This window comes from Tachysurus vachellii, chromosome 14, assembly GCF_030014155.1.
Source record: "Tachysurus vachellii isolate PV-2020 chromosome 14, HZAU_Pvac_v1, whole genome shotgun sequence".
Lineage (NCBI taxonomy): Eukaryota > Metazoa > Chordata > Actinopteri > Siluriformes > Bagridae > Tachysurus > Tachysurus vachellii.
This window is the reverse complement of record NC_083473.1, coordinates 6,370,233-6,396,663: the sequence shown is the minus strand read 5'-3', so window position 1 is coordinate 6,396,663 and position 26,431 is coordinate 6,370,233. Positions and strand designations below refer to the sequence as shown.

The window sequence follows — 26,431 nt, the reverse complement described above, 5'->3', positions numbered from 1 at the left end:
TTTGAAATACTTAAACCAACCCATGTGCCACGATTAACAAAGTAAGACCTACAGTAGGACACGCTGGAGGGACTATGTCTCTCGGCTGGCCTGGGAACGCCTCGGTATTCCCCCGGAAGTGCTGGTGGAAGTGTCAGGGGAGATCGAAGTCTGGGCGTCCCTGCTTAGACTGCTGCCCCTGCGACCCGGCCCCGGATAAGCGGTAGAAGATGGATGGATGGATGGATGGATGGAGTCAAAGTCAGAGAAATCACCTTTTTACCCCATTCTGATATTGATGTGAAGATTAACGCATGCTCTTGACCCGTATCTGCATGATAGTATGAGTTACTGTGTTACTCCTACTTGAATGAATAATTGTTTGAGATTCCTAATAAAAAGTCTATATGTTCTAATACAAGACCATTTTTGAAAGCTAACTCTTTTTCTCGCTAGTTTTTACTGCCTTTTAGCTAGTTTACCCACACATACCTGGCAACCCTGGCCCAAACACCAATTCTGTTTACTATAACAGAAGCATCCAGTGCTTGAACTTGAGCTAGGAATCAATCTTACAAAGCGAATTGTCATTTACCTCTGGGGGAAAAAACATAATATCTTCATTAAATCTAAGGAAGCATTTTGAAGCATGTAAACTATTTGGCTGTTTGCTAACTAATAAATGGCTAACATGGATAAGTTCATACAGTACCACAGCTATAATCTGGTGAGCTTGATAACTCATTCTTGCTCATAACACACTACTAATAGCTAGCTAATATCATTAGAAGAGAGCTAATAGCATGTTTTAGGTAAGATATACACATATATAAGATCTAGGTGAGTTTTTTCCTCAGTATTTGTTAGCAAGAGAAGGAATCTCCTGAGGTAGCACTAGCTAAGGCAATGTAGCCTGCATTGCTATAAGAGGATAATTAGCTTGTATGCAGTACTACTGAGGTACTGTAGGAGTAATTTCATTGTAAATATAAATATGGTAACAATCACAAAAATGTAATGTGAAAATGTTATTCAAAGCCCTATTTTTTCATTAACATCTCAGCATTCTAAGACCCCTATTTTTCTCTTTCTTCTTCCACCGACTCTTTCACTTGCTCACCACACACTAAAGTTATTTGCTACTATATTTAATCCTTGAATAGATTTATGTATGGATATTTTTGAGTTTTCACTTAACTATATTTTGGGACCACAGCGTTCCACTTTTAATTGCCGCACATTTTCACTCAACAGCCGTACTTCAGTTCAGCATATTTATTTTTTTCTGTTTCTTTTTCCACTCTAGCAATTACATCCTGCTTTCTTCCACACATGTCTCGAAAAGAAAAGCTTAATTCAGCTTTAATAATTTAATTTAGATACATATCGTTATTCTTGACAGTCATTACACAATATATATTTACAGATCATTATGAAATATCATTATAATGTACAGGATTTGATACAAAATCACCTTACAAGATGCCTTGATTGCACTTTCCAGATACTTCCCTGTTCTGAAAAGTTGACTTCAAAACAATATTTCGTTCATACTCTCTGTTCTGTCCGTACCATCAGTTCCACATGTGAAGGCCTTGAGAAAGATTCAATCTGTTTTCTTCCTTTAGATTATGTTTCTCCGCATCCCAGTAGAGATCTTTTATAATAAGAAAGCTAATACACCAAAATATACCTGCGTAAATAATGATTTGTAACATTAACACCTAATATTATAACTATGAATTATATAAAACTCCTTTTAACATGATTTAATAGCATCTATAAGTTCTTTTTTAACTTAAATCTATTGGTAATGTTAATGGATTATAATTATATCTTTTATGGAACTCACCTTGTTCATTATATCATGTCAGAGAGATGTCAGTCAGCCTTAATGTCCCACTCCCATGTGAATAGAGATAAGGAGTGTGTGATGTTTTTGATGACTTGGGTCTGGAACAAAGCCAGACAAAAGTTTGTCGAATTAAGAGGATGATGAGAATCTTCAATATGTCCAGCCATGGGGAACAAAACAATCCACACTACTGATGTTTGCTCAAATCCCAGTCGATCGCCCTTGAAAGTTCAGAGTCCCCACCATAGGAGGGGCGAAGAAAGTCTGTTATGTTGATAGGAAAGAGTGCCCCCCATAGACCCATCCACATCTGCCCCAATAACAACGGCAACATAATGATGAAGTTACCTGGTGTGTGTTTACCCTGTTTTCCTTTTAGAGACTCGGTGCCCTGTGTTGCACCAAATCAAACATGTTTTTTTTTAACAACAGAAGGATCTTTAACTATTTGAAATGAAAATGCATTGTGCTTCATCTCACAGTCAGAGATGTAGACGAAAAAATAAACCCAAGCATGCTTTTAAAAGATGTCTAAGAGTTTAACTATACGGGGAAAAAATGGGCTTTGATGGATGAGCCCTTGGAAAAAAAAAATGAAAATTCTAAAACTTTTCTGGATACACATAGCATTGGCTACAAAGTAAATAGATGTATTCAGCAGGAAAAAAAACAACTTTAAAATATATGCAAACACAAGCATAAATATTTGTCCACAGAGTAAGTTACGAATGACAATAAACATGATCTATTAAAACTCTGCAACTTTCAGTCTCGTTTATGTTAGTGTATTTGTCTTTGTCAGTCATTATGGTGTTCTCAGAACAAAAAGGAGCCAATCCTGACTCCTTTACCTCCATAAAATCTATTTTTTTTCCAAAAACAAAAGGAACTCAGTGTTTTATATATTTTATCTTTTGAATGTTTTTGTACTTTATCCTCTCCTGGGCCCTTTTTAATGAACATAGTAGAGCCAGTAGACCACATTAAAGAATGAAAAGACAGTTGGAAAGACCATCCTGGACCACTTGTCGATGGAGTTGACATCAGACAGATCAGGGATGTTGACCTTGAGCTGCGAAGCACGTCGGCGTAGACGGCTCTTCTTCTTCTCCAGCGCACCGGTGCCGTAGTTGTGGCGTGCCAGAGCTGCCCGTCGATACTGCAGCGTGGAGCTGTCATACGCCAGCATGGCACCTCGTGGGTCTCCAAGACCACGGGAGAGATCACCTGGACCTATCTCGTTCTTCATCTCCACTGTGGTCAGCCGGATATCATCCGGATTCATCTGTAGAAAAGTATTGACTTCCTGATTACACCTGTCTTATGGAACATTTTCCTGACCTTTATGAAGAGATCATTTTTCAGAGCTAAAACAAAATTAAAAAACATTTGAAAACTACATGAAGCTACACTAAGTGTTATGGAAATGTCGTGATTAGCATGGAAGCAAAGCTCTTGTATTATTCTGCTCTACACAGGCAAACTGCAGTAACTATGTTACCACTGAAACAAAAAAATGGATTGATATTTATGACATCAGGTTTGGAATCAAAACATCTATGTTTTATTTTGACATTGTATATCAATTATTTAGTTGAATTAAATCAATTACATCAGACCCAATTGTAAAATCAGACGTTGGAAGGTGGTAATTTCTCGACTGGCTGAAATGGCAAAAACAGAATACAGCTTCTCTTTGAATGCACTGAGGTAGCATTACATCAAACGCTGTTTCAAAAATGCTGTTTTTGAAACAAATTTCAAAATTTTTGTTTAATTTAAATTTCTAAAGTTGGTTTCTAGAATTCTAGAGTTTTATTTAAAATTTGAAGATGGGTTACATCATGAAATACAAATATTAAATATTTCCATGCTAGAAAATTTCTACATAAAGCATTAAAATTCGGATTTCGATATCGAAATTTAAATGTTAGGAGCATAAATATCCTTCCAGAAGCTGTAAACCACATTTGGACCATGTTCAGACAGAGAAGGTTTAAACATGTCACATTATTAAAAGCCAAAGTGAAATGCCCAAAACATTTGCCTCACTCATGCCTCACTATTGACCCAAACTGTAGTTTCTGCATTTTGCCTTTTAATATAAGTAACATCCTGATCACAGTGCTTAGATTAAAATTCTCTTTCACAATTCAAAACATACAATTACTACTTGTTTAATCAATAGCAAAATGTCAAATATGTATAGCCATTTCCGAATTTCAACCACATAATGGTTAAAATTCTGTCTGCAAATTGAAATAATCAGGCAAACAAATGCAAAGGAAAAGGAGAACTCATGAAGACAAAGGTCCAGAAGAGCGGTGAGGGAAAAGGCTGCTGAAATGAAGAGAGGAAGAGGCTGGAAAAAACGAGTAGAAGATGAGATTGTGCTCCTCTAGATGCTCCTGCTATTCTTGTGTTTCACTCCTTCTGTTTACTGAGGAGAAAAGCAACCGCGCTGCTCCTCTCTTTTCCTAACGTGGGTGTTAGTCTTTGTTGTAAAATGACGACTGATTTAACCACCAAACTGACTAACCCCAAAAAAAACACATTGTCCTTTTATTTTTTAACTCATTTTGTCAAGGTGTCTTTGTCATGCTGATTTAAAACGGATCAAACTGCTAAAACTGACAAATTTTTGTAACAAATGCACAATTCACGTAATTGTTGAAAAATTCAGAGAGTTTTTGAGGACGGCCAAAAAGCCTGAATCCGAAAACTGGAAAAACGTCAACAAACCGTCTGTACGTCGATGCAGGTCAGTCCATATTCCAGATAAAGGGCAAAGTGCGTTAAGGTTACAATATTTGGGCAATAATTTAATATTTGTAATATTGGGATTTGAATTTTGTCAATCTGATTATTATTATGTTTGTTTATTTGTTTTTTTTTGTTTGTTTTGGTTGGTTTTATAAATGTCCGTCACATTTTGAAACTGGAACCTGAAATTCAATTTTAAAAAATCTTTTTTTAAATCATAATTTGAAATGAGTTGTACCATCAAAATCTGGATTCTCTCTCTCTCTCTCTCTCTCTCTCTCTTGCTATCTATTTTTGTATATATTAACCTTCTGAACTATGGTGTTATGCTGTTAGGCCAAACAAATCTAGAGTTTTAGAGAATGTTTCAGTTGTTTTAAAAATAATTTGAAAAAGCACCACAAGAAATCGGAGGCATTTGAATAACTGAAATGAAACTTAATATAGCATGACCGAAATCCAGATCCTAATGGCACAAATATCATTCCATAGTTATGATATTCCGTATACATTCTCCATTTTCCCCACCAAGATCAGTTTCCCTGCACCGGGAGATGATAACAGTTCAGAAATCTAATTAGGTAACTATTTATTGCTTCTCAACACTTAAGCATCCGTTCAAAACAAAAAAGTTTGTAGTGGACGAATGGTAAAACTCATGCGTACTGGGAAAGAGCTTCAGGTGCAAACAGCAAATCAAATGAAAAAAAGGGGAGTGGAAGTGGTGGAAATGATGATCATCACTATTCTAAGCCAACTAAAATCGATGAATTACAAAAAAAAACTCAGGTGGTTGGAATATCCGTGTCATTGTTAATTCTAATTGCGTATATAATCGATGCAGATCCAGGTTTTTTTTTTATTTCTGATTCGAGAGGGCAGTACCTTAAGTCTCTGCTCGCCTAGTCCTAATGCAGCATCGTCGGCAAAGATCGGATCCCACATCGAGTCATACACGTCAATTTCCCTCTGTTTCATTCTGGCATACAGAGCATCGTCTCTCTGAACTACATTTCCCACCATCCACTGCAAGTACACAAAATCAGCACTGTTACTTCGGGAAATAGAAGCTCGTGACACTCAAAGAGAGAGTGAGAGAGAGAGAGAGAGAGAGAGAGAGAGAGAGAGAGAGAGAAAAGGGGGACAAAGAGAGAAGGATTTTGGCAGATCTAGCTCATTCAGCTCAATAAGATTATGAAGCGAGCAGCTTGACGCCCTGCCAGCCCTCAGCTGAGAGATGACTCTTACCCTGTGAAACGGCAAGGTCAACGCTTATTACTATCAAAAGCTGAGCTCTGCTCGGCCAGAGTGTAAAAAACAAAAAAACAAAAACGACCCTTGGTGACTGAGTATCCATTAGATGTGGTTGATCAGTAAGCCTATGCCGCTGGGGGGAAAAAGATGAATTTCCAGAGTTGTAGCAAAATCTAAAGACCATTGATCCTGAAAAGGGCACAGCTACGAGTCACAACACATAACCCTCAAAATAACAAACCAGCCACTGCAGAGGAACATCTGCGGATGGCCAAACCCTAACAATCCGCGTTTTCCTCTGCAGGCATCTGAACGCACGCTACCTTATTCGGATCAGGTCGGAGTTTCTCGTTGTTGGCGGTGGCTGCTTTCTCAGCTGCCTTCTTCTGCCTCTGGGGGCCTTGACCGAAGAAGATGTAGTTGACGAAGGCGTACTCGAGCAGTGCCAGGAACACAAAGACGAAGCAGCCCATCAGGTACATGTCTATAGCTTTCACATAGGGGATCTTGGGAAGAGTCTCTCTCAGGTGGGTGTTAATGGTGGTCATGGTCAGCACCGTGGTGATACCTGCAGTTGTAACAGTACACAGAAACATCGATCTGTTGAATACTCCTAGTGTAAAGCGATAAAGGATACACAATTCCCCTTATGCCAGATATACTAGAAGATCCAAGAAAAACTGGGTGTCTTTATTTTAATTTCATCAACGATAAACTCGGGGCTATAGGCTTTGTTTAACTGTTAGCATCATTAGCCTCGTCATTCCAGTGAAAAAAATAAAGACACTAAACTAAACAAGTCTCGGCTGATTAAATACATTTAGGGCAAGTAACTCAAGGAAAGCAGTATGGCACTTCAGTAAGATTAATTGTACAGCACTAGACATGTGCTGATATTAAAGGAACGGCTTGTAATGTTTAGAGGTCACTGAGGAGAATCGCAATAAACATATTGACAAGCCTTCATCATTATTCCACTTCACTCCACTTGTACTGTTTGGGGCGGAGCTCATTCCTGAGCCAGAAGAAAAACGAAACAATAAACCTCAATCAAGAAACCCATCATATCTAAAGGTATGTTTTAAATTTGGATCGGTGCGTGACAAGAATTAGAAGAACAGCGTTAAGTAGTAGCAGTAATGCCTAGAGGAATTCCCAGGAACCAACCATAAGACCCTGGATTTGTGAGTTTGTGAGGTTGTTTCACTATCAGCTGCCAGCATGTTATTGAATAGTATATTGTTGCACATACAGTAAGATAACAGCAGAATACACACCAAGGACACTAGTATGGCAACACAATATAATACGGCGGTTCATAAAATCAGCGTAATACAGCAGTGTGCCAATATAAAAAATTCATATCACTATAATCACAGTATAACAAATTACTACAGTCTCTTTGTGTCTTGTTGGAAAGCTTGTTAACCTAAAAATGAACCTCTGTACGCAGGAAATTTAGGACTCTCTTCAGTGTTATCAAATATTATAACTTCTTGCCTGCTGTGCAATAACACTTGTTTATTGGCGCTTGCTGGCAAGCTTTTCAGCTTGGAGTTTAAAAACAAACTCCCTCCTACAACTCTTGAGCACAGTGATAGTGAACGACACATCGTATAACTGATTGCTGGCACTGTAGAGTATATTAGAGTACATGGCTTTATTTTGTCTACCGCTCCATTCTGATCGGTCAGACGACGTTTAGCACTATAACAGTTCTATATGCAAACTTATGTGGACTTATGTGGGGAACTCTTCACACAAACAGCTAAGAAGAATGTTTGTATCTGCTGATACGGTGACGTTTTCTATGATGAGATGTTTGTTTACCATATTTTGAAGTATCTCTAACTATCAGAATTAAGCTGTTCCTTTACGTTTTCAGGTACTGTACGTTTTCATGATAGAAAGCTTTGTACTTTCTCTGTAACATGACAAGCTGCATTTTTATGAACTTCAATAGAAAGAAAAAAGGAAGGCTGCTGAGGGAACATCTGTTTATACAGTAGCTCTTAGAATGTAAGTGATAACAGGACATTTCTCAATAGTAGTGGAACTGTAAATGGACAAAAAATGCATAAAAAAACAAAATAAATGCTTTTGCTGACAAATTGATGTGGCATAAACATCTGAAATGGTAACGTCAGCTTACTTACAACTTACACATCCCACAGTAAACCGAAAGTATAGAAAACAATTAAATATGACAGAAGATCAAACCTAGCCCAAATGGCAATATAATGTAGAACAGTGACATGGAAAGCACAGTTAGTTTTCGGGTTTTCCCTACGGCAAAGAGTTTTCCTATTAGAAACACTTCCAAGATTAATGTTTTTTCTAAACTAACAACCCTTAAAGAACCTCTTTGTGTGAAGCACAAACTGAAAATAATCGGTAACATTGTTCTTAATATCTAGACCCTGTCAGGCATTTACAATGTACTTAAAGTGTCACGAAAACTCTTACTTTAAGGGTCTTTAAGGGTTCATTGGATCTTAGCCTCCTAAAATGGATCTACTTAGGACCATTGCTGATAGAAAAACACTCAACTGTCGTGTTCTACATGGAACCTGTAAGGGTTTTCCCACAGAGGACAGCCAAAGAAAGCTTATCATGCTTTTATACAGGCCATTTTGTTTTTCAACCACCAGCACATGTTTAGCATGTAATCCAAAGGGACGTGGCTACAAGGTGGTTGAATTACAGCCGCTGTTAATAAACACTGCCGCTGGCAATTATTCGGGTCACGGTGAAGCTTGAATAAAGTTGAAAAATGTTTCAGTAAATCTTTTCAGAAAATTGCTTTTTTTTTTACCTTCCAGCTAATCAAGTTGAGAAGCAAGCAAGACAAAATGGAGAATCAGTGGTAAAAAAAAAAAAAAGGGGTCTTATTGAGAACATCTATGGTGCTTTACAAAAATGGGACTTTTATATATTTTACTGCTGATACAGCTGATTACTGCCGAGGCACGGGGAGAACATGCAAACTCCACACACACAAGGCGGAGGCAGGAATCGAACCCCCAACCCTGGAGGTGTGAGGCAAACGTGCTAACCACTAAGCCACCGAGTTGTAGCACAATTTTGCTTTATTTTCTGCATCTAAAGTCACCGTGAATGCATACAAGCTGCACCAATGAAAGCAATCTTAATTCTGGCTTATTTTCGTCAAAAAATAGAGATGCATAGTGAAAACAGTGCCACATTCTTAATCCAAGAAAAAGCAATAGAATTTCTTAACCATGACTCTAAACGCTAATGTGTCCTATTTGTTGTTATTTATTTTTGCTGTCTTCATGCAGGAACATTTTTTTATTCAAGACAAAGTTATGCCAAAGCCCAAATGGTGTAATCTCTCTGTAGGCAAACATCTCTGTGGTACTGGATTCAATCCCACTCTACAGTTATGAGAAACCTTAAGCGATACTGCAGCCTAGAGAACAGAGGAGCTTCTTATTACAAGATATTAAATAACCTCACTTCAGGCAAACTTAATACTTATATAACGTCACCATTTATCATCCTCAAAAGCACTATAAGATGAATCCATAAATCAACTATGTGACAACATGGCTGTCTAAGGGAAGGCATGGAAACGCTCCCATGTGCAGCTCTGTCTGCAGAGCATCCTTCTTTCTTTCCAAGACGCAGCTCAGGCTGTATTCCAGACATACAGTACAGTGTGCACGGCCAAGTGGCTCTTTTAGTCACGACACGTCGACTGCCTGTTTTTATATAGATCCCTCAAACCAGGGCTGGGAAATTTATTGAAAGACTCTATTTACATAAAAGCACATAAGTCAAAGATAGTTTGAATTCTTCAGCCATTATGAAGTAGAAAAGGAACCAAGGAATGTAGGAAAATATCAGCTAAGCAAATTAGCAACAGCTTGTTGAACGTTGGCTAGAATTATAATAACTCTTCCAATCCAAGCTAGCCAAATGTCACAATGCAGAAAACAGCAAAGAACCCTCCAGCAAATACTAGCTACGAGAGAAAAAAATGTCTATACACAATGCTAGGTGAGTTAAAATAATAGCCCCTTTATCTGTCCTGGATAGTGATGGATTCTGACTCAACGTGGGACAATGAAACATACTTGACTTTTTCACAGAAGCACTTCAGCTACAGCTAATGCTCTAAAGAACCAAGTACACAAATACATATGAGGACAAGTTTCATGGCTACTGTCTATACTGGGGAAATGTAAACAGACCTAAATAAACGATACAATATTGTGATTGATTAATACCAAGTATTAATACACATTTCTTTCTAAGTAGCAGTAAGTATGAAAAAAATGACCAAAAAATGTAAACATACCCTCTAAAAAGTCACATTAGGATTGATTTTAGAAAAATGGAGTGACGTTTAAAAATGTAGAGAAAGCAAATATAGATTTTTAGAGAGATAGAGAGTATAGATTGAAGTCAAATCTTCACTAAAGCACAGACACTAAAGTACTGTCATTTTATTGTGAAAAATGTTTGTTACATTTCCTCCGTTGCGATCAAGATATTAAGTATCTCTATGTAAAATGAAACTGTCGACGCACACATGCGATTGTGGATAAACCTTATAAATGCTGTACATTTTAGAGAAATGTAGACAAAGAATGAAAGATGTATAAGACAAAGAGAACAAAAGATGGGGTAGGAAAAAAACAGAGCGGAAAAACAACAGTCAGGGAAACAGAGAAAGAAATAGAAAAGACGTACACGTTTATTACAGCGATTGTGTTTCACTATGAACAGTCTAAACACAGAGGTTGAACACATCAACACTTCACATGTCCCTTTGTGCAGACTGGAGAAATGGTGAATCGCTTCCTATCCACAAAACAGCTATACAGCGATCATTCTGTCAGCATAATCAGAGGCAGAAGATCAAATCAACGATGGATGTGCTAAAGCTGGAAAGCTTCTTTATTGAAGTCAGGTAATTTTTTTTACACCCACACAAACCCAGGCGTCATCTAATTTAGTTTGGGAAAGCTTGCGGCCAGAAGGCTTGATCACAAAGCATCTAAGGTTTCTACTGGAGGATACTTTGTGCATCCAGTGCACATTAGACATATTGTACTGGACTTTTGGTGGTCTACTGGAATCCCTCAGGCCTTATGATTAGAAAGCTTTCCTCTTGCTTGGGGCAGATGATACAGTATGATATAATTGACCCACAAGCCTGGAAGCATGCTGTGCACTTCAGCAAATGTGCATTGGAACCATCGATAAAGTCAAAATATCCCAGAAATAATGCTGTGAGAGCTAATCATTCACTAGATGCATTTCGTCTCAAACGATTCTGTACAGACGCACAAGACTTCATAGTCAAATGCAATAAAAAACAACTAACGGTGTTTTTTTCACAAAAGATGAAAATGTTTTTAAAGCACCAAGTGGTCATTCCAGGAAAAAAAACCCCATTAAGTTATGAAAATTAAAAATCAACATCCATTAGAGCACATTAAGGATCGTTTTATAATCACATCTTGGCACACTGTATCAAAATCAAATCGAATCATATTCCTGTAAATGGAAAGTTCAGTCCAGGTCCACACTAACCCAGTTAGCCAACAAGTACAAACCTGACTTTACAGGCCTTCAGCTTTACTTTATAACATGCTACTTTATTATGATCTACTAACATGGTTTTCATTCGTAACCTAATCTGGCAGATTTAGGTTTATGAAAAACGACAGATTTTTTCCCTCCTACTTGCTAACAACAGAGATGTTAATCGGTCCCTGTGTTTTGTCCGCGACTTGATGCTCTAAGTGGACTGTTTTGTTTGAACAAGAACAGAACATAACCTGCAACGCATGCATGTTTTCCAGCTAACACGCTAATCAATTCAGTCAGTCAATCAGAAAATTAGTGCAAATTGTTCCAGCTAAATGTTTAGACTGTGTGTCGGAGTGAAACGTCAGCACTAAATGGTAGTAGAGTAGTTAGATAAAGTTATATAGTAAAAAAAAACTTTGTAAACTTGTACTGCATATCTGCCACTGTTGGGCCCTTGAGCAAGGCCCTTAACTCTCTCTTCTCCACTGGTGCTGTATCATGGCTGGCCCTGCACTCTGACCCTATTCTCCAAATTTGGGATATACAAAGAAAGAATTCCACTGTGGTGTAATGTATATATGACAAAATAAAGGCTTCTTCTACTAGGCTACAATAGGGCTGACGTTTACAAGGTGAGGTTTGAGTCTAAAAACTAAAGTGAAATCCCTTAAATTTATTGGATCAACACACCATTCAGTCACAAAGAGATCACCTGGATCATCATAATGCTGCTCAATTTCTCTGTAGTTTAGAGGATACCGTGCTATCTTTTAAGTGTGTCACACAACTTTTCGTCTAAAACAGTCATTTTTTTCTTGTTGCACTGCACACATTTCATGTGGTTGTGTATATGTTGCACCATGCGCTTGAAGATACAATATCTTATCCTACTCTCTACAGTATGTGCACCATCAGCCAAAAGCACCGAAAACACTTAATTAGAGCAGGATTCTCTCAGGGCCGTGAGGATGAGTTGAGCAGCCAACAAATCCAATATTCAAGAACAATTTGGCCTAAAAGTAAATTTACACAATGTTCAACTTATCTTAGGATTGGAGCTACAAGCCACCAGGTTAGCATCATGAAAATTGTATTTTGCGATAACCGTTCCCTGAAGCCCGCAGAACAAAAGCCTACCTAGGGCTACACGGGCGGCAGAGGCATCGTAATTGATCCAGAAGGAGACCCAAGACAGAATGGTGATCAGGATGGATGGCATGTAGGTCTGCAGGATGAAGTAGCCAATGTTCCTCTTTAGCTTGAAGCTCAGCGAAAGACGTGGGTATGAACCTGATCATGAAAAAGATATTTTGAGTTAAAGTTGCCAAACGTGAAAATAACGTGCAATTAAATGTCTTTCATTGAACCACTATTCTGAAGATGTTACTTAAAAAGCTACAGCTAAACATGCATAACATTACTATGAATTTGTTACCTTAGCATTATAAGAATTTTTTTTTACATTCTCAATGGTCAAGACACTTATTAGTCACAACTCACACTTATCTACTCATTAGTCAATCACGTACCTGGGGAAGACACGTACCTGTGGAAAACACTACGTTCTTCGAGATGAGCTTGTAGTCCACGATGGAGAACTGGGGCAGCTCAATGCGCTCCACTCCTGATACGGCTCCATCTCCTCCTCTCCAGTAAAACTCAATATCATCTGTGGTGTATCCATCTGGAAGAGCAGATGTTGAGAACATTTAATCGGAAAATCTAGTTAGAACAAATCAAGATTACTGGAATGATGGTTGTGACTTTACCACCTATCTGAGAAACATTATCACATAGTTTTGGCACAGCTAATGCGGATTTATAGGTAACCAAAAACCTACAAAAAATTTTGGATATAGATGAGAAAATTAGCATTTAAGTATTTTAACATAAATAACGTGAAGCACGGTGGTGGTAGCATCATGTCAAGCATCGTGTACAGAGTTAACATGGTGGCAGCATGGTGTACAGAGTTAACTTTGCTTCTCTGACTAATCCACTTTAGCCAGACCTTTGGTGGTTGGCCTCCTCTAGGCAATCTCAGAGGTCTCAGTTGTGCCATATTCTTTCCATTTTTAATAATGCATTTAATGGTGCTCCACAGGATGTTAAAAGATTTGGATTATTTTTGTAATTAAAGCCTAACTAAGTTTTCAGAACTTTTTTTAATCTTATTTATTCCCAAGTCCACGAAGCTGCAACTGCTGGGCCCCTTAGTAAGGCCCTTAACACTCAGTTGTATAAAAACATACATCACTCTGGATAAGGGAGTTCAAAGGAAAGGTGTACAGTAGACTGTAGCAGTGAGGAAAAGACATGAGGAAGAGATGGAGGTAGCAGAGTTGAGGATGTTGAGGCTCTCTTTAGAAGTGACGAGGATGGACAGGATTAGGAACGAGCACATCAGAGGTACAGCTCAGGTTGTCTGTTTTGGGGTCAGTGAGGCAAGATTGAGATGATTTGGACTTGTACTCAGGAGTGAAAGGGGTTATATTGGTAGAAGGATGTTAGAGATGAAGCTGCCATGTAAGAGGTCAAGAGGAAGGCTAAAGAGGAGATATATGGATGTGTTAAAAGAGGACATGAAGGTAATTGGTGTGAAAGTAGAGGATGCCGAGGATAGAGTTAGGTGGAAACAGATGATTCGCTGTGGCAACCTCTAACAGGAAAAGCCGAAAGAGGAAGGAGAAGACTCCGATAAGGAAGTATGCCTAATGATGGAAACATGAATGGATGATCTGAAGCCTATGAGGAACAGATGTATTTATATTGTGCTCATGTGACACAATTATTGGATTCAATTCAACTAATTATGTCTGCAAACTCTATGTACCTGAACTAATTTAGTGGTGAATAATTGTGCACTCAATATGTTTCCAGTTTGGATATGCATATAATGTTGAAAAATATATACATTTCCCTCCAACATCAATATAATGGAATATTTTGCAGAATCTTCTTCTTCTTCTTTCGGCTTTTCCCTTCAGGGGTCGACACGAATCATCTCTCTCCACCTATCCCTATCTCCTGCATCCTCAACACTTGCACCCACTAGCTTCAAATCCTCATTAATTACATCCATATACCTCCTCTTTGGCCTTCCTCTTTGCCTCCTGCCTGGCAGCTCCATGTCCAACATTCTCCTACCAATATACTCACTTTCCCTCCTCTGAACATGACCAAACCATCTTAATCTTGCCTCCCTAACTTTGTCCCCCAAACATCCAACATGGGCTGTCCCTCTGATGTACTTGATGTACCCATTCATCTGTACCCATTGCAGAATCATGCCATATATTCAAAATTAAGCCCATTTCGGTTGCAGGTTGTAGCTCTACAAAATATGGAAAAGTTCAAAGGGCGAATAATTATGCTAGGAAATGTATAAGAGTATGAGAACAGAGTTCTTTTGTGAGCACACAGTATGTTAAATTGATGTAGTTAGAATAAAGAATAACACTGGCTATACACATCAATAACGAGAGAAGCAATGTGAATAGCTGTTGCATAAAATCCAGCAGTTCAGTCTTATGTGACAATCTGAATGTCCCAATGTGATTAATATTAACAATAACGCCAACATTTCAAGACAGGCTGTAATTAAATAATGTGGGGACAGATTTTGTTTACAAAACCACACATACACATGGTTGAGGAAGTGATCTTGCAGAGTGTTTCTCTCCCAGCTACGCAAAGGCTCCAGCTTCATCTGCGCCAGTGTGTAGCTGCTGCGACTCGTAATGAGAACCGCTGCCCTATTTAGTGTTATAAATAATTAAAGCTGTGCTTCAGAGTCTTCATATTTAAGGGCATCATGTGGGTCGCACTTAGCAGGCAGGTAGTGGCTTTTAACAAACTTTACAAAGATGAGCTTTTCTTAAGGCTAAGAAGAGCTTATTCATTCTCCTTAATGGAGGTGGGGAGGGTGTAAAAATGATAAGAGCAAAAGCACTTTGGCTGCACGACAATTTGCAGAGTGTACACATTGTGTATCCGTATTATCGTTCTGTCCGTGAGAGAGAGAGCGAGAGAGAGAGAGAGAGAGAGAGAGCAAGAGAGAGAGTAAACTAGAGGAAAGCTCAAGGCTGGTCATTCAGATCCTATTAAATCCATTATCTCTGTGCCAGCGAGTCTGGCTCTGTCAATCGACTGACTGATTTCTGTCAGCAGACCACGTCACTCCTCTCGCTCCTCCTTAGAGACGAGCAAGCCTGAATAGGAGGTGAAGAGGAGCTATCCATCTCCTCAGTGGGCTCCGAATTGTTCCAATTAAAAATGTATCAAGCGTCAAGTTTACCCAGGAAAACATCCAGGCCCAGATTCATGCCTCATTAGGCTGCATGTGATAGCGTTACACAATGCAGTTCAGACTCGGGATTGTACAATCCTGCACTGCGCATATAGACAGACCACAAATGAGGACAGAAAGGAAAAAATAATTTTTGAAAAAAGATGTGTTTGCTATACAGCATATAAATGTGTGAGAGAATTGGAAAGAAAACACTGAAGGAGGTTTCCTAGAGACAGTAATGAGAGAGAGAGAGAGAGAGAGAGAGAGAGAGAGAGAGAAACTTTGGGTAAGTTCTGAGTGGAGAGAGAGTATATCTCGAGATGTGAAAAAAATGCTGAAGTGTTATTCTGACTTACAGAATATCCCATAACATACAGTTATTTAAATTCAATATTTTCTGATAAGACCATTATGGAACGTCCGGTAGATTTTGAGTACCTGATCCTTTAATACATTAACATTTCTAAATGATCTCTGAAGCATTAGAAGTAGTTAGATGTCAGCTGAAATCCACTAAAACAACAATTACTTCCTGTAATTGAAGCATTATAAGCTTCAATTTATATATAACTTTATATATTAACTATATATTAACTATACATATATATAACTATATATATATTTATATTCAATAAAGTTATCTTAAACACTAAATAAAATAATAATAATAATAATAATAATAATAATGTCAAAATAATGGAATGAAATAATTAAGTAATAATTAAGTTCATTAAGAAATATTTTTAGTATTAATATATTTTTACAATACATTATTAACAAACAACTATTGTTTAAGGAGTCACAACAAAACCAGAATGTTCAGTAATTCAGTCTTTGAGAGTTTTATAAGAGAGTTGGGCTTTAAGATGAAAAAAATAACATTTCTGTAATATTCTTAGAAAGTGATGCTGCTTTTCTTTCATGTTTATAAAAGTTTTATTCTATAATCATCCCACTTAGAGCCAAATGAAATATGGAAACACTGTGGAAGGCCATCCACAATCAGAAGGTTGGGGTTCAAGCCTCAGAACTGCCAAGCTGCCACTGCTGGGCCCCCGAGCAAGGCCCTTAACTCTCTATGCATAAGGGTCACTGCATCATATTGACCCTGTTCTCTGACCCCAATGTCTAAAGCTGGAATATGCTAAGAAATTAATTAATTCCTATAAAGACACATTATTCGCTGCATACAATAATATTTTATTCATTTTCCACCAGGACGTTTCAGCTATAGAAGCCATTTTATTAACGTTGTTATTATATTTCAATTGACATTATGTATAAGCAAAATAACTAATAATTTTGGGTTTTAAAATGACACCTCTTTGTCCTGTTTCATTAAACAAACCAATGCTAATAATTATTCTTCCCATCATACTGGCTATGTTCATAAATCTTTCAAACTAGAAACTCTAATTAAAAAACACAGCCTTGACCTCGTCAGCTGTCTAACTATAGGCCAATATCCAACCTTAATCTCTACGATCATGGTTTCTTCCTCATAGGGAGGTTTTCATTGCCACCATTGGCTCAGGTTTGCTCATTAGAGATAAATATAAATAAAATTTGAAACATATTTCATTTTTAATAATTACAAAAATTTTTCCTCAGAATTTTTCTATTTCTGTAAAGTTGTTTTAAGGCGATGTACTTTGATAAATTGCTATACAAATAAAACTAGAACTTTTTTCCCTGTTTGATGTGCATATTAAAAAAAGGTTGGTCCAGTTTTAGGTTGATGGTAAAACTATCTAAACTATAGATTTCTTGATTAAAAAATTGTGTCAACACTCTTTAACACAACAAAAAGTGCAAGTGTATGAGATTTTTTGCTTTCATATATGTAGCATGCATTCAGATATAAGGCAACAATGAGAGATGACATAAAACCGTTATAATACCCAGACTTGTTTCTTTGGCTCATGGTTGCATTTTATGATGTTAAAGCTCAACTAGCCGAACACAGCGTGATCAGTAAATTCTGCATCCTGACCAGGCTTGCGCTGGTTCTGGGTATTACACACACACACACACATACACACACACACTTACATGAGCACTTTAGTGAATCCAATCCACCCATGTTTTTGGCAATGTGGGAGGAAACCAGAGAATCCAGAGGAAACCCACGCAAACACAGAAAGAACATGTGAAACTCCACATGCCCTGAAGCAGTAAAGCAGTGAACTTTATCTACCAACCACCTAGATAAACCAGATTAGCACAAACTGATGTTAACCTCTACCAGACATAAAATCCAGTTCATTAAATATACAAACCCTCTTAGCTTAAGTGCTTAAGTTACTTATTGCTTTTTATTCGGGAATTACTGACTTCAGTACTAAATACTGTGGGTAGATACAAATAGAATTACTGTGAGTACAACATTAAAAGGCCAGTCCTGACATTGTATGGCTAGCAAGCTAATGTTAGCTTAGAGATACTCTCTCTGGAAACTAGATAGCAGTGAACACAGATCTAAATTTAAATAAATGATGATCAGAGAGAAGGAGCATGAATACTGAATAGATTTAGGGGTTTCTTATGTTAATAGAAATGAAAATGCAGCTTTACATTTCTTTACAAATGAAAGAACTCAGCTAGCATTAGTTAGCTAAACAAATAGTACAAACCCGCCATAAACAATGCAGAACTCCCACAACTCCACCTTTAGCCCTTTCCAGCTCACTGTGTATTATTATTATTTACACCGGCTAAACCGCTCAGTTTATATCACTCTTTGTTCATTATTGTTTCCTCTTGTTAAAGTCTACATTTTTAAACCTTTTCCCCATTTGTTCTGTTCTGTTTTCTGCTTTTGGGATTTTTAAGCGTTTTGTCATCGTCTGTTTGTGGTTTTTCTTTCTTTCTTTCCTTCTTTCTTTCTTTCTTTCTTTCTTTCTTTCTTTCTCTTTCTTTCTTTCTTTTTTCTTTCTTTCCTCATGTCTTTCTTTCTTTCTTTCTTTCTTTCTTTCTTTCTTTCTTTCTTTCTCTTTCTTTCTTTCTTTCTTTCTTTCTTTCTTTCCTCATGTCTTTCTTTCTTTCTTTCTTTCTTTCTTTCTTTCTTTCTTTCTTTCTCTTTCTTTCTTTCTTTCTTTTTTTCTTTCTTTCCTAATGTCTTTCTTTCTTTCTTTCTTTCTTTCTTTCTTTCTTTCTTTCTTTCTTTCTTTCTTTTTTCTTTCTTTCCTCATGTCTTCCTTTCTTTCTTTCTTTCCTCATGTCTTTCTTTCTTTCTTTCTTTCTTTCTTTCTTTCTTTCTTTCCTCATGTCTTTCTTTCTTTCTTTCTTTCTCTTTCTTTCTTTCTTTTTTCTTTCTTTCCTCGTGTCTTTTTTTCTTTCTTTCTTTCTTTCTTTCTTTCTTTCTTTCATTCTTTCTTTCTTTCTTTCTTTCTTTCTTTCTTTCTTTCTTTCTTACTAACTTTCGTCATTTTTTCCTTTCTTTCTTTCTTTCTTTCTTTCTTTCTTTCTTTCTTTCTTTCTTTCTTTCTTTCTTTCTTTCTTTCTTTCTTTTATATTTGGCCGATTTTATTCCCCATTTTCATTTACTGCCAAATCCCCCATAATAAAATCCGGGGAGGGTTTGAAAGCAAACCTGTGCTTCCTTTAAGACACCTGAAGCCAACAAGCATCTTTTTGTGCTGTTGCTCATGCAGCATCACAGGGCAACATATCACACAAGCTTTATTCACCATCTTCAACATACATGAACTCACAGACGCTCATGACTGGATGCATTAGATAGGATATCATCACACCCACATAAAAAGCTACAAATGGCCATAAATGCCTGTGGGTACAAATGCAGAAACTCTGTATGATTGGCTAAACATTTTGGCTGATTGCTTTGGATATTGTTGATTTTTTGGATCACTTGCACTTCTGCAGTTTCGAACTTTGAATATTTTGAATTCGAAATATTCTAAATATTCTAAACTAACATTTGCATAATGTTATAAACAGTAATGGAGATCTTTCTGTCTGGAAAGTGACTAGCGTGTCTGGAGGATGTCACTACATGCTCAATGCAGGGGGTTCGGATAGAATAGCGTCATGTTTCCCACTCACTACTGCACTCTGTGTAAATAGTTTGATTTGATCCATCACACACTTTCATATTAAAAACTGTAAGCGAGGAATAGAATGGCAATATCATAGTGTATACATCTCATACTTGTTTTTATTTGTGTGTACCCGCAAACCTGTAGCTTTGCACCCAGAACATTGCATGCAGTGTACTTTCAAAGGATTATTCAAAAAACTAATTACAGTCTATTTATGTAACACATATTTATTTTTGAATGGTACACTATCTACATCTCCAGGAGATTAAAAGACCAGGGTGCCACACCAGTAGCATGGAAAAGCATTTCTATCATTTAACTTGGATAGTTTTAATCACAGCATCAGATATAAAAAGTGCAGTTTTCCAAAAATAAACTTTATAGAAATATGAAAAAAAATATTGCATTGTTTAGGCACATCAATGTTCTTTAATAACTTCATATGCATCAAATCTTAAATGGTCGATTTTCATTTCATGCCATTTGCTATGAACTTAACTACAGTATGGATGTAAGAGTATATAGATTGACATGATTAAATATAAAACCCTTTTTTTGCGTACTGAGTGTCACTGGCACTGCTTTGAACAATGGTCTAAGGATTTGGGAGCAAACTTGCCCATGCTTTCTTGGTAGGGGGAGTTAAACTTTCTCTCCCTTGTCAATCACAGCCACACGTAGCCACTCGTGAGCATTTATGAGCTCATGTTTGTGAAAGAGGGCAGAGATTTACCTCGAGTCTGTCTATGAGCAGGTGTATGTTAGCTTATAGCTGTGTATGATAAGGGAGAGCTGTCTGGTGGGTGAGAATTGGGTGGCAGATGAGCTAACGGGGAAGAATATCTAAAAAAACACAACATTACTGTAAATGGCATTTTACACTGAATAAAAAGTACAATGTGTCCTTCATTAATAAAATTGTTGTTATTATTAATAATGACTTTATTACTTTATTATTAATTGGCAAGTTTGGGCATAGGTTAGGCAAAATATTCTTATCTGATTGCCTCCATTAATTATTTTCCTATTATGTCACACACCACCTTAATTCTTTATTTTCTTTATTTAATTTGATTCAAGCAGAACCAGAGATTTGTGAAAAGTCTGATATCATGAGTGATTGGTTCAAATATTTGACTGAAAAAAGAGAGAAAAGGAAAAAAAAAGGTAAAAAAAGAAAAAGGGAGAGGAAAGAGTGTAACACAATGGGACATGGGTCTGAGGACACTGGGGTTTGTGCTGATTAATGCTTCTGAAGCGTGGCTGATTAAACGGGCCACATCATCGAGCACGTCACGAATGGACATCCATTACTCCAGAGGGGCTGATAAAACACACAGGAGACCACTTCTCTATCATCCTATCACCCATGCCTTTCAATTTTTATTAGCACAATTACAGACAGTAATAGCCAAACTCAAAAGACCTTCGTCTTAATAAGCACAAAGATGTTGGGCTTTTATTAGTGCTGTAATGCTCTAATTTACTGCGGCTGTAGGCCAGGCCACCGGAAACAGCTCCTCATCAATGACTGGATGATTGTGAAAGGGAATCTAAAGGCGTCAGAGGTCTGAGCTCAGGCTTGTGTGTGTGTGTGCGTGTGTGTGTGTGTGTGTGTGTGTGTGTGTGTGGAGACAGAAGGATGGAGGCAAGGAGACTGGTTTACTCACAGCTCTCAATCTCCAATGTGCAGTTCTGCTCATCCAGTGGGTAGCGTCTCAGGTCCATCATACATGCTGCTGTGGTGGTGATCCTGAATGCAGAACACACACACACACACACACACACACACAAACACACACCCTATTACTGACACCATTCAAGGACACCAAGGACAAGAGCAATTCTGAAGTACCCCTCTTCTCACCTCCCCTGGTTTTCTCCTCTCTCTCTCTTTTCAACACACACACACACACACACACACACACACACACACACACACACACACACACACACACACTCATCCCCATACTCCTCTATGACCTGGAGTCACTGCTGAATTCACTTAAGCACAGGGAGAGTAGATGGGGTCGGACACATAGACCTTCTCTAATGCGTTGAACTGATCGCTGCTGGCGACGGCTAAATAACTACAGGCTGGGAATTTGTCCTTAAAAGTGAAACGTGGTGACGTTAAAGAAAAGCGATGAAGTGTGTTGCAATTTTATTGCTCAATATCCTCGTGCTGTGGGAGGCCCGCTCATCCGGAGCGCCCACCATGCGGAGCACGTCGGGATTTTAGAAAACAGAGAATGAAATAAGACCTTCTTTTTAACAGGAGCTGAAGCAGATTGTTTTTTAACAGAGCTCTTCTTTCCAGGTCAGAATGCGTTCTCTCACTCAGAAGTGAGTGAAATGAAAAGAAAAATCACATCACAACATTTCTACGGCACACGCTAGGTATCAGGATATATAAGTTTGAAAATAAACTAACCATAAACAGTGCGTTCCGTGACACTTTTATTTAACGTCTACAGAAACGATGTAGCCCTGAAAATATGGCTGTCAGAATATAGTCTAGCACTGCTCTAAATCTACTTTCATGTCATAAGAAAAAAAAAAATAAGGAACTCAACATGAAGCTTCATACACGAATCTGTTCAGCTAATAAATTCAAACGACCGGTTGGAACAAGCCTCGGCACGCCTTGTTCTGCAGGACTGCAGTCTGCCATCAGACATTCAACAAGTCTCTCACATCACCGTAGCAACAACAGCAAAACACTGTATCTCGAGCAGCATCCAGCAGCCGCTCGTGATCATAGATTTTTTCATAGCTAGTTTTATTTTTCCTTAAAAGAAATGAAGCTGAAAGGCTTTTACAGCTGACTTACTGTATGTTATGTCCTCCAGCGTTCAGTCTAGCAGCACCTTTTGAGCCGATTTAGATATAGTACCTTTGTTCAACATGGCTTGAGTGTGCACATAAGCAGAACTACATTCGTGGTGTTTATCATTTACCATTTCCTTCTCAAACACCACATAAAACACTGGAAAAGCGACATGAACTCTTTTTTCACTTCTTTTCTTTGTGTAGGAAACAAGGTCACCCTGGTGACTCATTCCTGATGTACGAACAATATCCACTCCATAATTTCCCATTCCTTCTTCCATTCTTTACAATATTTGCAACAAACGTGTATTATCTGCACTTTAGATTTAATTCCAATGATATTGGGGAAAAACAAACCTTGGTGGCATCTGAATATGTTTAAACTACTTCAATTTGGCAACCCTATTATCTGTTCTGTCCACTGTCCCTCCCCCGATAATAGGGAAGTGTATGTCCTGCCCCAATGGGCCTTTAATAATGCCTGTTACATTTCACATATTTAACCTGTAGGTGCACTAATAGCCTCCTGGTGGTCAGCAGGATCCCGCACTCTTAGTTCTGTGGCCTGCGTTCGAGCCCCAGGCAGGGAGAGTTAACCTTTAGTGCCAATCCCAAGCAAAGATAAAATGGGAGGGTTGCATTGTGAGGACGTGATGGTCCAGCGGTCTAGGTGCTGGGTTCCTAATCAGAAGGTTGGGGTTCAAGCCCACAAGCTGCTGAGACATCTACGTTGGGTCCTTGAGCAAGGCCCTTAACCTCACCTGTTTCAGGGGTGCCGCACAATGGCTGACCCTGCACTCTGACCGTGGCCCAATGGTTAACCTCTCGGGCCAGCAATACCACAACTGAGGTACCCTTGAGCAAGGCACCGAACCCCCCAACTGCTCCCCGGGCGCCGCAGCATAAATGGCTGCCCACTGCTCCAGGTGTGTGTTTATGGTGTGTGTGTGTGTTCACTGCTGTGTGTGTGCACTTTGGATGGGTTAAATGCAGAGAATGAATTCTGAGTATAGGTCACCATACTTAGCCATATGTCACGTCACTTTAGGAAGGACATCTGATGTAAAACCTGTATCAAATCAAATATGTGGACCAGATGATCTGCTGTGGTGACCCTGAACAGCGAACAGCCAAAATAACGACAACCAGTAGGTGTGCTAATAACTCTGTGGAGCTAAATGGAAAAGTCAGCACACTGACCCATGATTACACAACATCAAGAAAGACAAACAAATCAATGGAATATTGGCTTATATATGTCAAAGAGTAACATTTGTTCACTCAACAGAGGTCATTAGTAATTCAGGGCAATGTAAAACGTTGATAATTAGCATCAAAGATTTTTTTCTATTATTTTTTTCCTTCATGACTCAGAAAAAATCATTATACTGGCCTCAAAATATTTCCCAGTTGGGGTTTTTTTTTGTAATGACTTCTAGAGAATCCTATCACACAGATACTCCAAACAAACAGTTTCTCAAGCACAAGATTGAACCAGGGACCCTGGAGCAGTGAGGCTATAATACAATAATCTTCTACTCTAATACGCAGCTCTTCTTTATAAACTATTTTTCAAATTTGGCTAAATTGGATATGATGTTCAGAATGTTTAGACATTATTTAGACTATTACATAAATACATGATGTATTTACAAAAGGAGTCATTACTTTATTAAGATTCATCCATTTCTTATTTCCACTCTGATCTTCATGCACACTTGCCTTTAGGAGGATCTGGAAGCATGTGACTGCGATTTCTGGCTCTATATCACTTGAAATGAAGAATATTCAAAAATAAGCGCTCTCCTTTCTATTGTTTTGTAATAAAAATGGTTAATAGCACAGAACAGAGCAGAACACGACAACTAACTATTCAGTGCTTATCTCACGCTAAGGGTTAAGTGAACTGCAGAGTGACGCATTAACTCATTAATGCCGTTTTATTGTGTTGTAAAAAAAAAAAAAAGATACCATTTTACAGTAAAAAGGGTTTCATAAACTCCTGTGCCTCGGAATTAAATTAATCTAGAGCCGCTTATCTTTAATAATTGAGAACGCTGGTTAATATGAATGCATCTGTGGGTAAAATACTCAAATCTAATACCCAAATCACACTCGTATTTCAGCTTATCACAGGATTTGATTTGAAGCTTAATATTACAACACTGTGATGGGTTGGCACTCCGTCCAGGGTGTATCCTGCCTTGATGCCCGATGACGCCTGAGATAGGCACAGGCTCCCCGTGACCCGAGGTAGCTCGGATAAGCGGTAGAAGATGAATGAATGAATGAATGAATATTACAACAATGCAGAAAAAGTAATAACATCTGATAATAAGACCTGAAGGAATTGATATAGCTATAAACAAAGGGCGGTTACATTATTGGATAGTTAACCTAAGTGCAGAAATCAGTGTGGAGAGATTCGGATATTATATATTTGTCGTATAGATTTATAGCGTCGTCACTGTTTTATTAAGAATAAGCATTATGAATGTAGGAGGACGCGGCATGTCGTAAGACGTTTTGCTGTATAATAAATTTAAAGCAAAACATTTTATCAACCAAACCAAAATGCTTCTGCTCCCTGAAAGCAAACACAGAGAGGATGAGGAGAAGCTTCTTCCAGCAGGCTATTCGGATCTTAAACCAGGAGACACCCAGGATCTAACACTGGACCTCTCTCTCCATCCCCACTGTTCTATGCCCCCCCCCCCCCTTTTTTTTTTTTGCAATGGCACTTTAATTCTGGACTGTCACTGTCACTTTAACTCTGGACTTGCACAGCACAGTGCCACTTTATACACCTTATACACTCCACATACTATTTACACACCATACTTCACCTGAACATTCTAAGGACACTTTAACTCTGGACTTGCACAGCACAGTGCCACTTTATACACTATTTACACACCATACTGCACCTGGACACTTTAAGGACAATCTTTAAATACCACATTTAAATACACATTTATGTATAGGTATATTTATGCATATGTATATACATTATTTCTTCATCTATATTTTCATATTTTTATATAGTTTTCTTATATAGTTTATACTTTTTATTATTTTATTCTTATTTAATTTCTTGCTTTTTTATACTTTTTATATTTTTTTTATTCTTATACAGTTGCATAAAGCATTTCACTGCATATCGTACCCTGTATGTATGTGTATGTGACAAATAAAAATTTGATTTGATTTCATTTGATTTGATTTAAAAACCGAAATGAAATAATAATACATGAGCAAATTAGATATAGATATAGGTATTATTTTGTTATATTATTAGCTTGAACAGCTACTGTACAGTAGATAAGGTAAATAAATAAATTTATTCATTTGAAGATAGTCAGAGTTTGGATATTTTGTCACAGGTTTGCTTTTTACCTTGCACTTTTGTTTGTTTTGTTTGGATGGATGTAGTAGCTCAGTGGTTAAGGTGTTGGACTACCAATTAGAAGGTTATACAGTAAGTCAGAATCCTACTGTAGGTCCACTGTCACTGTTGGGCCCCTGAGCAAGGTCCTTAACCCTCAATTGCTCCGCTGTATAAAATTAGATAAAATGTAAGTCACTCTGGATAAGGTGGTCTGCCAAATGCTGTACATGTTCAAACGTAAATGTTTTCCCATCTGCCTGCTTTGGTTTTGTCTCCGCCCCTCTCGTTCTATTGGTCTGTTACATATTATGTCCAACCTGTTTTGTTTTAGCCCCAAATTATTATTATATTAATATAATAATATATTATTATTATTATTATATTATTTAGCCTGTTTATACCCTGATGTGTCTGCGTTCCATGAAAGGCCTTAACAGGCTTTA

The 26,431-nt window shown here is 37.8% G+C and overlaps 1 protein-coding gene across 3 annotated transcripts in view; it reads right to left on the bottom strand.

Moving 5' to 3' along the window:
* Positions 1–1,281: 1,281 nt before the first annotated feature.
* The window catches only part of gabrb2a (gamma-aminobutyric acid type A receptor subunit beta2a), a 57,079-nt gene continuing 31,929 nt past the window's right edge, over positions 1,282–26,431 (bottom strand). The window contains exons 5-11 of one of the 3 annotated variants that reach the window (XR_009649543.1): positions 21,439–21,521; positions 12,963–13,100; positions 12,554–12,706; positions 6,175–6,419; positions 5,483–5,623; positions 1,832–3,119; positions 1,282–1,672 (exon numbers count right to left, since the gene is read on the bottom strand). Coding sequence is in view for 2 of the 3 variants with exons in the window: in XM_060887408.1 (XP_060743391.1) it covers positions 2,787–3,119; positions 5,483–5,623; positions 6,175–6,419; positions 12,554–12,706; positions 12,963–13,100; positions 21,439–21,521 (1,093 nt within the window). In the remaining variant the exon portion in view is untranslated. Of the gene's footprint in view, positions 3,120–5,482; positions 5,624–6,174; positions 6,420–12,553; positions 12,707–12,962; positions 13,101–21,438; positions 21,522–26,431 lie in introns of all 3 variants that reach the window. The other 2 variants (XM_060887408.1, XM_060887409.1) reach the window with 2 other exon arrangements.